The sequence below is a fragment of the Raphanus sativus genome, unplaced genomic scaffold, assembly GCF_000801105.2.
Source record: "Raphanus sativus cultivar WK10039 unplaced genomic scaffold, ASM80110v3 Scaffold1289, whole genome shotgun sequence".
Classification (NCBI taxonomy): domain Eukaryota; kingdom Viridiplantae; phylum Streptophyta; class Magnoliopsida; order Brassicales; family Brassicaceae; genus Raphanus; species Raphanus sativus.
The window spans coordinates 1-13,766 of NW_026616602.1; the positions used below are offsets into that span (position 1 = coordinate 1).

General features: G+C 41.4%; 1 protein-coding gene across 2 annotated transcripts; it reads right to left on the reverse strand.

The window, feature by feature from the left end:
* Positions 1 to 884: 884 nt before the first annotated feature.
* LOC130504000 (CLP protease regulatory subunit CLPX2, mitochondrial-like) lies at positions 885 to 4,916 on the reverse strand. Of its 2 annotated transcripts, XM_056998569.1 has the most exons (15): positions 4,232 to 4,914; positions 4,086 to 4,147; positions 3,893 to 4,002; positions 3,738 to 3,821; positions 3,478 to 3,524; positions 3,136 to 3,210; positions 2,973 to 3,050; positions 2,532 to 2,594; positions 2,340 to 2,410; positions 2,151 to 2,250; positions 1,935 to 2,039; positions 1,597 to 1,659; positions 1,405 to 1,527; positions 1,121 to 1,273; positions 885 to 1,043 (listed from the first exon to the last, which is right to left on the reverse strand). In XM_056998569.1, exons 1-15 carry the CDS (start codon positions 4,814 to 4,816, stop codon positions 999 to 1,001), a joined length of 1,764 nt encoding a protein of 587 aa, XP_056854549.1. In that variant the 5' UTR covers positions 4,817 to 4,914; the 3' UTR covers positions 885 to 998. The 2 variants fall into 2 exon arrangements, with proteins under 2 accessions (XP_056854549.1, XP_056854548.1); XM_056998568.1 differs by lacking the exon at positions 885 to 1,043 and having other exon boundaries at positions 1,064 to 1,273; positions 4,232 to 4,916.
* Between the last annotated feature and the right edge of the window lie 8,850 nt (positions 4,917 to 13,766).

Below are 13,766 nucleotides of genomic sequence, written 5' to 3' on the forward strand. Positions count from 1 at the left end.
GATTTGCACACTTTGAAATTTTTCCATGCTCAGCCTTGCCCGTTTCGAAGCTCCAGTTATGTCTTCTCGACCAACTCTTGTTTCTGCTCGACCATTCTTCATAATGCTTCGACCGAGCCTCTATTTATGTCTTCATATAGCTTTGTATCCAATTGTAGCTTGATCTGCGTCCGTTGACTTGCTTTGACTTGATACCCTAGACCATGGATAACGTCGTAACTTACAGAATCTATATTTTAAGAAAGACAAAAGAGTTGGTCACCCTAAGCTAACCCATCACAAAGTGATTAACTTCCATTCACGTGAATATACACTTCATTAACAATAATTGACAAACTCAAGTTCTAAAATCTACTAAGCTAATTTTTTTTACAGAATTATAAAAGAAATAAACTTAAAAGACATGAAGCTGGGAAATTTGAGAAGAAGCTTTAATAACTTAAAACATGAATGATTTAGTGTTATTACCTTGAATCTGGTAGAATAAAGATTTGCAAATGATGAACGAATTTGATTCACGGTGATTTGTTTTGGATTCACTTGAATTGAGGTAGAGCAATTGAAACTACGGTTGCAGAGATTCTCAATTCTGTTGTCGGGAAAGATAGGTGATGACTTTTCACGTGTTAAAAAAAAAAAACAGAAAGATCTGTCACTTTTTATTTTTTTAAATACTAATGGACTTTAATATTAGGCCTAATTTAACTAAGTATTATGGCCGATTTGTTTTGGTTCCAGCGATTATATGCTTATAAAAGGGCTCCGCGGGTACAACTCAGTTTACTGTAGAAACCAATCGAACTGGTTCAACTCGCTACGGTGAACATACAATTTACGATTAATCGGCCAATTAATCGGCTAGGCGGCCGATTTTTTGAACAAGGTATAAAACTGTAGCTTTACTCTTTATTTCTTTGTTAATATATCTGAACACTGAAACACTCATGCCCTATTATATAATCTAACACAACTTACATCCTCTCACAAGATTAGTTCAGCTACAAGCTCTGAGCTCTTTTTGTTTCAGCCTCCTTCCGCTTCTCCTGTACCATCAAACATTTTGTCAGCTCTCGCAATATATTATCGTGTCTAAATCTAGCACGTGTTGCACGACGCTTACATTTGACTCTGTCTCTTCAAAATATTGTTGCGGAACATCATCTCCTTTAAGGATTTTTGCACCACACCCTGGTGATCCTACTGAACCAACAGCCTCTTCATCCACCAAGACCGCCTTTATACTCTGTGATCCTTCTGTCTTGCTATCTGGTACCTGTTTAGTATTCAAATTTAGCATTTAAAGGCACCAACACAGTTGTTTTTAGGGGCATATATGCAATGATTTTCAATAGAATATGTACGTTGAAGATTCAAGGACTATAAGGGTGCATTCCTCAGCCATACCTCGAACATTGCTTCTGTGAGGATACTTTCCAGTATAGACCGTAAGCCACGTGCACCAGTGTTCTTTGACATGGCCTTCCTCGCGATTAGCCTCGTTGCACCTTCAGTAAAATGTAGTTGGACCTAACAAAGAGGGTTAAAGCGAGGAAAGAGGAATATGCAAGTAACTGTTGAGTGATAAATATGAGTTACATTGTTCATGCGAAACAACTTCTTGTACTGTTTGCCTAATGCACTCCTAGGCTCTGTTAAAACCTACATAAGGAACGAGAAAGAGTTATAACTGGTTAAAGAGAAAGCTGCCTCAGATAAAGAGGTTTGAAGGAAACACAAGATGCAATCCCGTACAGCCATCAGTCGCTTACTAGAGTGGAACAAAGATAAACAATATTTAGCAGGGAGTAATAAGATATTTTGTAAGACACTTAGTGTGATTGTAAACAAGGGCAAACTAAACGACAGAGGATTTTGTTTAAAAGGCCATTCCATAAGCATAATAAGGATTCATAAAATTAGTAGAAACAAGCTACCTGTACAAGCTGGTCTTCATTTAGTGCAGATAAGCTGACTAAGATGGGTAGTCTTCCAACGAACTCAGGAATGAGACCATACGCAACAAGATCCTCACTTTGTAACTAAAATAATTATAAGTGCAGTTTTGATAAGACAGTGAACAAGTTCTATCATTTTGACAATAAAAGAGTAAAAATAGGATTTTAAGAGTCATATAAAAAAGTATTCCTTACAGATTCCAACAATGAGGATGTTACAGCGGCACTACTGAACCCAGAAGTATTCATGTTTGTACGAACCGAAGCACCAAAACCAATAGAGGCATCGTGTTGCCTGACCAAGAGATATATATATATATATAAAGATGAAACAGAGAAAATGATACAATTAACAGATTTCGCCCCAGACTAGAGAGAATTTACCGCTCAGAAACAGTTTTCTCCAGATCGATAAATGCTCCACCACAAATAAAAAGGATGTCTTTTGTATCCATCTGCATATTTGATTTTACGTCAAAAAAGAATAAGCCTTTTCACGAACCGGAGTATTTTGACGGGCTGTGTCACAAAAGTGTTATTTAAAATGCTTGAAAACATGACTTTTCACGCATTTACCTGAATGCTATCTCCTCGAGGATCTCTCCGTAATCCTTTCTCTGGAATCGGGACACTGACCACCTGCAAAATTGTTATTTAATAGAAGCTGGAACTTTCGATTTCTGGACCACACTACATTGATCATCCATACGGTTTGCTAAAATTTTAAGGCATATAGTAACAACCTGTTTTTAATCAATAATGTCTGAGCATATATGTAGCTCTTAACTAAGGCATCAAGTAAATGTTAGCTATCTACAAGGGAATAGAGCCCCTGTGTTTTGTTTCCGAATATGCAGTCTAATTCAAAATGAATACTATACATAAGCACATGTAATGTAAGACCTGATCAAATGTGTATCAACACGAAGGCGAGCAAGGAATCCCTAAATGTTTATATCAGCAATCTACATCTACACGAAGTTGAGAACAATAAAAGATAAAGTAGGAAATGCTTACAGTTCCTTCAAGCAATTTCAGCAATGACTGCTGGACACCTTCTCCAGAAACATCTCTACCACCATTTGAGCTATGAGACTGAAAGAGAAAAATAGGTTCCCCACGTGTTGAGTCATTCATTAATCATTTTAGGATCAAGGTACGGAGTGAAGAAAACTTATACCTTCATACTCATCTTATCAACTTCATCAATGTACACAATACCCCTTTGAGCTTCTTCTACATTGCACCCAGCTTCCTGCAGTAACAAAAAAACATAAAACATGAATACTGTGCAAGCATGCGCAACAAGGTTTTTCCGGATTCAGAAATAGAGTTGACAAGATGCAAAGTTTCTGAACTATTGTATCAGTGGTGAAGATGAGAAAAAAGAGCATTTGTAGCTTCCGAAGTAGTCTCCCAAACACTATCCAGTAAGCAGTTATAGATGACATGTCAAAAGATGGTATAAACTATAATGGTATGAAAAACAAGAAACGTAATATGAGGTGATAGCAGGCCATACCACATATAGCTTGTAGAGTATTGATTCCACATCTTCACCGACATAACCTGCCTGGACAAGAAGCGTAGTTTTAGTTGTGCTAAGTAAGATCAAGGCTTGTGTAAGGTCTCCTCTTAAAACCATCCAGAAAACGTCACTCCATTTTCCAAAAAGATTTTCAAAAATGGTAAGACATCCTGTTGCTTCTCAGATGTACAGCATACCAGTAACTATTAATCATAGTCAATAACCCAAATCTGTGAGGGACAGGTGGAAGCAACTTGCCTGAGTTAATGAAGTGGCATCAGCAATGGCGAAAGGAACATTGACAATACGCGCTAGAGTTTTTGCCAGTAAGGTCTTTCCTGTTCTTATAATCAAGCAAGAGGTAAATAAATAGCTCCAATCCTAAAGGAACATTATAGCTGACACAGACCTGAACCAGTAGGGCCAAGCAACAAGACATTGCTCTTATCCAACTCCACTTGATCAATGCTATCATCATCATCCTCCTCCATACCAAGGTTGACTGATTCTGAACCCGACCTGGGCATCAGAATAAAAAGAATAAGCTATGTAGTAAGGCACATATATATATAAAAGATATGATAATGGGATGGAAGACAAACCCTTTAAGCTTGGAAGCATGATATATTCTTTTGTAATGATTGTAAACAGCGACAGAGAGCACCTGCACAAGGAAAAGGAAAAGGAAAGGAGTGTAAATGGTGGGTGGAATTTGAAACAAACTAGCTAGAACCGAACCGAACCGAACCTTCTTTGCCTTATCCTGACCAATGACAAACTGGTCAAGCCCCAGACAGATTTCCTTGGGTGTCGGAAGCTTCATCACGGGCTGCTCACCGCCATCATCATCATCATCGTCTTCGTTTTTGAGACCTTGAATCTTCCAATTCCTAGGAAAAGATGTCTCATCGTCATCATCATCAGTCCCTTTCTTGACTTTACCTAGCTCGATAAAGCTTCCTTGAAGGGGAGAGAGCTTGAAGGGCCTGAAGTAGAAAGCGGTCTTGCATTGGGGACAGAAATTAACGGCTTGATAGATCCCAGGCTCTCTGGCTGTGAGTGACAAAGGACGATTGGAGAAGACGACCAGCATCTGGGCGGAGCAACGAGGGCAATTCACGTCACTTCTGATGTACTCGTAATCATCGCCGCCGCCGCCGCTGGAGTCGTAAATACGGCGGGAGGAGAAGAAAGGGGTAAGGGTGTTGGAAGAGGGGCGTTGGAGAGGGATGCGAGGGAGAGTGTCGGCGGAGAGAATGAGTCTGAAACTGCGGGAGACAAGAGATGTCTTCCTCGACAGAAGTCTGGAGATGGATAAGCTGCTACACAACATTGTGATATTCCACTTCTCTTCTCCCTTTCCCTTCTCTTTTTTTTTTTGTTTTTATTTTGGATTTTCCTTTTCCTTCTTCACAAACAAATACACGCTTTCTTTCTCTCTTTCTCACTTAAATTATACATTAGCATCTATGATGAGAACATAAGTGGGTAACATTACTTACAACTTATGAGTTTTACCCTCAAGTACCTATAGAGATGGCATTACGTACAACCTGGACCACGGACCTGATCCGACCTGTAGCGGGTGGTATTAGGACATGCATATTCAGACCCAAAATATTGCAAGCTTCGCAGGTGATTTTGTGCGGAAATGAACTTAACGCGGGATGGCTCATATAGAGTCTGCTTGTGACCTAATGTCCTGTGAGTTCTAGATCATGTGCACGTTGTTAGCTAACTAAGGAAATAGATCTGTTAGATCCTCCATGTAATAAGATCAACAAAACAAGATCTAAATTCCAAAAGTACTTTTTTAGTTAACATCTATTTTAATCTTTCCGAACCGGGCATAACACTGAGTTACAAGATAAAAGTGAGTAAAATCGGTACATCATACAACCGGTTAGTTAAAAGATGTTTGATTACACAAACAAGTTGTGGGTAGCAACTTCAGGCCTTACATCTTTGTCTTCTGGGTTCTGTTAATCCGGAAAGGAGTCGAAGCAGCGTCGCTCTAATCCACACTTATAATCCCACTGAGATTGAAGCATGTATAGGAGAAAAGTTCCATACTTGAGAAATAAGAAACCCACCAAGAAAGTGGGTTTGAGGTAGCTGTTGCATAGATATCCAAAGAAGCTCTAAACCTATAAAAATATATTAGTAGAGACACACTATCAATCAAAGGTTGGTAATGGGAAAAGCATCTCCACCACAAGGTGTAACCGAGAACACAACAAGCTGTAGACCACCCTGACCATACAAGTTGCATCGCCTTATGCCGATTTCGAGAACCGAATGACGGCCTCACTCTGTGACTGAAACACATGACAAGGTGAAAACGGGCCAATGACAATAACAACAAGATCATAACACCTTTAGGAGAAGCCATCGCTTCCACCAAGGGGATCGTAATACCAAATGCCGGGAGTGTTATGGTATTTTTGTGATAGGGTCGTTTTAGTACTACAGAACACTAGAAGAGATTGTATTTAGAGAGTAAGAAATCGAGGCATAAGAGATGTTCTTATTGAGTTTATGATTCGGGATTACAACGTGGGTGTATAAACCTAGTTCTATCGCCTAAACTTTAATCTCTTAGCCTCTAAAAGTCGATCCCTTATTCTAGGGTTTGGACTCCCCTTTTATAGATGTAGACGTTGGTTTAGAGTAGTGGAACTCTTCCATAATTGGAAAAATGGAAGTTTTCCCTTAGGCGGAAAACTTCTATTTTGCTTCAAGGGTCGATCCGATCAAGGTGGTCGGACCTATGGCGGGGGTTGGTCCCTGGTTTCTTCTTGAGCAAGGGTCCAGAAGTCGAGGACCTATCCGGAAGCTGGAGAAAACTTATGTCTGGATATTTTTCCCCAACAGTTTGCCCCTTATTCCTTGATTTACTCGTGGAGATCAAGGGATAATGTGTGTTCTTGGACCTTGGTAATTTTCTCTTAGGACGAAGTCCTCCTTGAGTACCTTGCCTTCTAGCATTGAGCTGGCCCGGGACCTTTGCTGGTGACTGGAGCAACGATTCTATGAGGCCTTGAATTTTCCGGCCCAAGTACCAAGAGGCTCTTCATATTGTCCATGATTGCTCCAATTTTTCTCTTGGATCTACTTTCCTTTTGGAGATCGCGTTATTACTCCGAGAGATCTGGGGAGCGGGGCTCTTTGAATTCGAATTTCCCAAGCCCAGTCTTGGAAGTTCCGAGATCCCGGATCGGCGAATTTCCCGAGAAAAATGCTCAACGGCTCTCTTCCTTTTTTTTATATATATACTCTCGTTTTTGCGTTGTCGTAGCGTTTTCCTATCCTTATCCTCGGATTTTGCTACTTCGCTTGTTAATCCCCCTCAGCTCTCTGATGGCAGAAATAAGCAAATTGGAGAGGAGAGCAGACTCCTCGTCGTCCAGATCCAGCAGCCCACCGTCACGCCACGATAAAGACGTGCAAAATCCTCTGACCCCAGCTCCCTTATCGTTTGTTTCTTCAGGATCTCTGCAGGTAGGTCCCACATCAACGGTTAGAGAAGACGAGCTGCGCGATTGGTGAAAGAAGTATTTACTTCCTTCTTTCGTTGTCCTTCGCATTCCCAGATCGTTGGAGCGTGCTTCTGGTGGTATACCCAAGGAGATTGCTATTTATGAAGCTTTCTTTGAATCTGGCTTTAGAGGTGACGTGTCGTCGTTGATAGTGAGCCTCTGTAACTACTTCCATATCTCTCCATCTCAACTTAATCCTCCGGCCTGGCGCATCCTTATACCATCCAAAATCTCGGAGACGAAGAGGGCCTAGTGATAGTGCTCAAATTACCCAATAGAGCTTACTCTCTCAAATAAGAGGTACAGCTGTAGTACTTAGGGATCGAATCACGAGGAGCTAGGGAACCAATTAAATAAAATCTACTAATCAATCCTAGGCAATGTTGGTTTATATGATGGAAATAAAAGTAACAATTCCTAAAATGAGCAAGGTAGTTGCTCTAACTAACAATATGATGGCTTGTTTAAATGTGATAAAGAGTGCTAGACATAGGGTTTCTATTCAGGAATGGAGATTATAATCTCTATAAATGCTTTAATAAGTTGCTTGCATGATACTATAGATCTCAGCCGCTTAACTCAAGTGAAGTGTCACTGGTTAAATAATCTAGGTCTCTGGCCTCAACTGTCGTAATGTTGGCGCAGAAAAAGAGTCGATCGATATCCTTTTGAGATATCGAGCGATACACCTTTCGCAGTGCCGATCGATTCACCTGTCGGGATATCGATTGACGGCTTCTAGATCTGCCTAGGCGCGAGCCGAATATGAACAAAAGGTCTCAAGGAGGAGCTGTCGCTCTTCTCAATAGGAGACATGCAAGTTCAAATGGATAATTCAAGATAATCAAAGATCCTAGTGATCTATGTTCTAGTTAGCTAATCTAAAACAAGCATAGGGTGCAATCCATTTGATGAGTATCACAACTTAGCAATTATAGTTTGGGGCTAATCCCACAAACCTATTTGAACCCTAGATCTAACAAGTAGACTACTCAGACATAGCTAAGCAATTCATAACAATAGATATATGAAAGAATTGCATAGATAGAATAAAGTAAAAATACAAAAGGAGATGAGAAATCTCTCAATCTCTCAAAACAAATAAAACTCTAGTCTCTCTCTCACACTCTCTGCTTTTCTCTTGAGGGTTGTCAAAAGCTTGCTTCTTTCAAAGGTTGCCGTCAAAAACACTTAGCAGGAATATTTAAGCATTTCCATTAGGTTAAAAACTCGTCAGGGGCAATCTCGTAATTTGGTGAAGTCTTGGTGAAGTAGTCGGCTAAACCATTTCGTCTTCGATATCGATCGACAACACTGGATGTGTATCGATCGATTATAATCTTCTAGTACGCGGATCTTCTCAGCTACATCGATCGACAACTCAGGATGAGTATCGATCGATTATAATCGCAATGTTGACTTCCGACTTAGTCTTGAATGGTCAACTCGGGATATCATCTCTTGTACTCCAAAATGCTCCAAAACATCACTTTCTCACAAAATGCTCCTGAACCTGAAAACATACCTAACAGGCTAGAAAACAGATTAAATATATAATAAAATACTAGTATACCATGGTTAAAAACGGGTAAAATCCATGGTATATCAACTCCCCCAGACTTACTCCTTTGCTTGTCCTCAAGCAAAAACAGTAGTCTTTGGAAAAGGTTTGAAAACAGCAGGAACTCAAAGATTCAAAATATTGAAGTCATCACTCTATGGGTTTGCAATTCATGTCTAAACATCCTAATCACAGAAGTTCATTATGCCTTATCCTAGCTTAGCAACCAAACTCATCTAGTCAACAACTTAGCAAATCTCATCTGACATTCCCCTCTACTAACCTCATTTCTTAACATAAAATAAAAGTGCAGGCTTTACCTTGGGAGTATCGATCAAAGGACACATGGATTCAACTCAAACAAGTATCTGAACACACAGGTAGTCTTCTCTGATCCCTTTCTCCCCTCATCTCTCTTCTCTGAATCTCTTATTAGTTTCAATTTCAACAGGTTTCGATGCCACATAGGTCATCTAGTCCATTCATTGACATTTGCATTGTAACTCATACATTTTTGGCAAAGTGTAGCGAATAATGGGGTTCGGTACTCAACCTATCCCTCGTTTCCACAATGTGTGATCATCCTTGAGATTTAGAATACTGGGGTCGCAGGAGACACTCCTACCCCTCTGCCTCTCAAGAAATCATTTCAATCTTTTATAACATAAACTTAGATCTTGAGACGCTGAAGAGAGAGAAGGAAGGGAACCAGAAACACACAGACTTTTTACCTTCCAGACTTGTAAGAGGATTCCGATCCAGTGATTTCCAAGCCCCAAGACAAGCAAATAAGTCAGTATTAGTGTTGGAGGTCAGCTTTGGTTCCTTCAAACAATCTTAGCTAGTGAATATAGATGGCAGGTTGATCCACTTTAGCATCTTTAGTACTATCTGCAATCAGTAATCTAGAATGGTGCTAAAGAGTGGTCAGACAATCAAATATAAATCTATATCAATGTTCCTATTTAATACTTATGCGAAAAATAATTTTGAAAAACAATTTGAATAAAAACCAAAATAAAAACACATATTAGTAAACTCCCCCCAGACTTAAATTACACTGTCCCAGTGTAACACAGCCGGTGGTGAGGTAAATAAAATAAATCATAATTAATAAATATAACAAGTTAGAATGAATAAACCTGATCGACAAGGTGTCGATCGATTCGTAGTGGTATACGTCGATCGTTAGTAATGGTCGTGTGGTGTCGAGCGATATGAATGGTGAATGTCGGTCGATGGAATCATCATTCTACTTGGATCTAATAAAAACTGCAAAATAAATCCGAAAAAATAAAAGCAAAAATGAAAAATAATAAAATAAAGAAAAATAAAAGAAAACCTAATAGTGGGTTGCCTCCCACTCAGCGCTTTGTTATAGTCATTTAGCTTGACTGTGGTAGGTGAGTGACTCATGGGGTGCAGTGGGGGTTGTTGTTTGCTGGTGGGCAAACATTTCCCTCATCTTTGGACTCAGCAGCAGTGAAGCTTCTTGTGGCATCATCTGAGCCTGTCCTTGTAGGATATATCTTTGCTAAATCTGCTTTGATGACTTGCAACCTTCTGACCAAATCTTCCGTGTCTACCTGATGCTGATAGAAATCAAATCTTGAATGCTCAGGTAGTTCTTCATGTTGTTCTTTTTCGTGCTGGTCTTGAATCTGTTGATCTTGATCTGCCAAGGATTCTGTATCGATCGATGCTACAACTTTGCGTCGGTCTTTCGCTGGGATCTCTGTCGGTCGACTCAGTATCATCTGTGTCGATCGATTCTGAGCGTTGGCCTTGGTACGCAAGAATTCTCTGCATATTGCTTATCTCATTCTTCAATAGACCAGTAGCTCTACAGAGGTTGGTCACTCTTTCGTTGAGGGTGTTGTCAATGTCATCACTTCGTTCTATGAGTCTCTCCTCCATAGAATTCATGGCTTCGTACAGCTTATGTTTGATCTCATCAACTTCTGCTGTGGTGCATGCTCTCTTTGCTGGTGGTGGCTCGATGTCGATCGATATTGGTCTAGGCCTGTCGATCGATGTCGCGGTTCTGTCATGACGACCAAGATGATCTTGAACTATGCTCATGTCTCTTTGTAGCTCGTTCAGCTGTCGTGACAGTGTATCCAGGTATCGCATGATAGGTGAACTTAAAAGATCATGCTTCTCTTCGTATGCTTTCATCCTATCTTCCAGTTCTGCGAACCTTGTGTCGATCGACGGTGAAGATTGTGTGTCGATCGATGAAAAAGTAGCATTCTTAGCTTGTTCTTTCTTGCGAATTGATGCTAGCTCTTTCTGTAGAAGATCGATCCTCTTGCTTAACCATTCGACATTGTTGTTGAGAGGGCTGTAGACGTCTCCAATCCGTGTATTGATGTAAGCAACCTCCCATTCATCTCTCTTAGGTGATGAACATTCTGGTCGGTCCATGGATGTAGTCTTGCCGATGTCGATCGATGGTACAGGTACTCTGTCGGTCGATACTGGTGGCGTAGCCTCTTTCTCAAGCATGGTCAATATGTTTCCAAGCTCCACTCTTATCTCAGCCATATCATTCTGGAAGTCCTTGTAACTGACATCCAAAGGCTGGAAAGTGTCTTCCACCAATGTGTGCATGTTTGCCTCAAGGTGTGCCTGAGCTCTCCATACATCAGTCACCATATCATCTATCTCCTCTCTACTGTAGGGTACTGGTGGTGGTATGTATGCATGGTAAGGGCGTGTGTGTACTGGAAGGCGTAAGCAACCTTTGTGAAAAAGGGATGCTCTATCCAGAATTCTCTTTACTTGCTCCTTGGTAACATGGATGATCTCACCATCAACTCCTCTAGCATAGCCAAACTCATCTCTGTAGACACCATATTCATCCTTAGCTTCCCATTTGAATCTCCTGGATCCATCAGTATTGAAGGCACGTCGTCCAAACTCCAATCGTCTGTCGGGCGATCTGACTCTTGGTCTGTCGATCGATCCGGGATATCCGCCGTCGATCGATGGTGTTGAAACGATGTCGATCGATGGTGAATTCCTAGGTTGACCGAAGTGTTGAGGAACTGTATCCTCCCTTGTGTTGGTGTTGTGGTTGTCCTGGACGTGAGCTAGGATGTCTGGATGGCTACGTTGCTGTGTGAACAGGTTTTCTGGTCCATTAGCAACTTGGAGGATGTCTGCTATGTCTTCTCTGGTTATGTGCAGAACTCTTCCATCCATTGCTCTTGCATAGCCATCTGTGTCCCTGAAAATTCCAAATTCATCAGGTGTTAGTGAAACGTTCCTGATATCATAAGGTTCATGAGATCGAGGTTGAGCTCTGTTGAAGGCGTCGATCGATGGTGATGTGGTGGTGGCGATCGATGGTGCACGTCTAGCTGCACGGTTGGATCGATTGTTCATGTTGTTGCAGTCCTCCATTGATGAGTTTCTGAATGCTGGAAGCTGCTGGGTAGAAGGTGAAAAGTTTTGAATTTTCGTGGCTTGAGTTGTCAACCTTTTATACCCATGTGTTGCCCTAATCGGTGAAATTCCGATTTTGTCCTTTAAGTCGTCCGGGTTAATATCGATCGATGTGATACTGGCGATGTCGATCGATGGACGATGTCGTTTTGCTGGATGAAGTAGATAATCGATCGATGGTGGGCGTTTGATGTCGATCGATTGTGGGAATCGATTTGCAAATCTGTCATTCTCCAAGTAATTTTCCCAAGCTCTCTCTTCCCAATAGTCTGCATCATGTTCTTCACTGTGGTCTCCACTGTGGGAAGAGGTGGCTATGTCTACTGCAAAACTCTCATGAAATCCGCTATCTGCCCAACTCCTTACTGAGTAATCATCTTCCTTTCGGCTGGGTGGGATGGCGAAATTCGGGTAGCAATGATCTGGTAGATCGAGTTCATCATCTGGTGGGTCTCTGTCGATCGATGATCTATATTTGTTGTCGATCTCCTCTGACTTGCAAGTGTCGATCGATGATGTTAAAGTGCTGTCGATCGATCCCGAGTACTCTGTCTCGTACTCGACTTCACAATGACAAACTGCTATGATACCAGTATCATCTTCTTTTACCACTGATTTGGCTGGTGGTTTGCCAAGCTTGACAGGGTCGTAGTGGATCTCTGGATCTATCATAGTCAAGCACATCCTGTTGGTGTTCATGTCACATATGGCTCCTACTGTAGCCATAAATGCTCTTCCAAGTAAGAGGGAAGAGTTCCAATTTAGCTTGATGTCTAGGACATGAAAATCCACAGGGACGATAGCATTACCAATATGTACCTCCAGGTCTCTGATGAAGCCTCCAGAGTTTTTCTGAGTGTAATCCACGAATGTAAAGATCTCTGGTGAAGGCTCTACTTGCAGGCCCAGATGGTCTGCCATGACCTTTGGTAAGATGCTGACTGATGAACCAGTGTCACATAGTGCATGAGGAAATTCAATCCCTTGTACTACACAGGGTATTGCAAACTTCCCAGGATCACTCTTCTTCTGCAAAGTAATCCTTTTCCTCATATCTTCTCTGACATTGTCAAACCTTCTCCTAATGTCAGTTTCAGTCTCCCTTGTTTCTCTGAAGAACATCCACAATCTGCTTGTGAAGTAAACCTCCTCAAAAGGTTTCTCTGGTGGGATTCTGATAACTCTCTTAGTGAAACCATCAATCTCCTTTTCATTAGCTTCCCTCTTAAGGTTCTTAGGAATCTTCTCCTTCCTACTCCTTAACCTTCTTCCTTCAGTTCCCTCTGATGTAGGTGTAGTGTCTGAAGGGTTACCAGTGATCTCTGTAGGGTTAGCTTGTGGTTTCGGTGTGGGTCTGAGTGCATTGATTCGGTTGCTGTCTATCGATGGTAGTTGCACTCGGTATGTGAGAGGTGCGTGTCGATCGATAGGTGGAGAAAAGGGTCGATCGATACGTTTCTCGTCTTTGTGTCGATCGATGAGTGGCTCGTCTCGTCGGTCGATATCTTCGTAGGTGTGGGTGGGTGGGTATGGATGAGAAGCCGTGAATTCAGCATGTGTCAATATCCTAACCGCGTTGCAATCTGCAGTCGTATCCGGAAATGACATCGTTGATGTCGATCGATGTGGACTAGTTGGTGTCGATCGACACCATTGTGATCCACCGAGACTTAGTGAACTTTCCACTTCAAAGTCTCCTTCTTGTAGCTTCTCCTGTTTCACCACTTGCCAGA

What these genes read in the sequence shown, in the direction of transcription:
- LOC130504000 (XM_056998568.1), bottom strand. Translation starts at nt 4,816, where the DNA reads ATGTTGTGTAGCAGCTTATCCATCTCCAGACTTCTGTCGAGGAAGACA. An exon ending in GAGAAAACTGTTTCTGAGCG is followed by an intron (nt 2,251 to 2,339) that starts GTAAATTCTCTC and finishes TCTCTTGGTCAG; the next exon opens with GCAACACGATGCCTCTATTG. An exon ending in ATGAAGACCAGCTTGTACAG is followed by an intron (nt 1,660 to 1,934) that starts GTAGCTTGTTTC and finishes TTCCTTATGTAG; the next exon opens with GTTTTAACAGAGCCTAGGAG.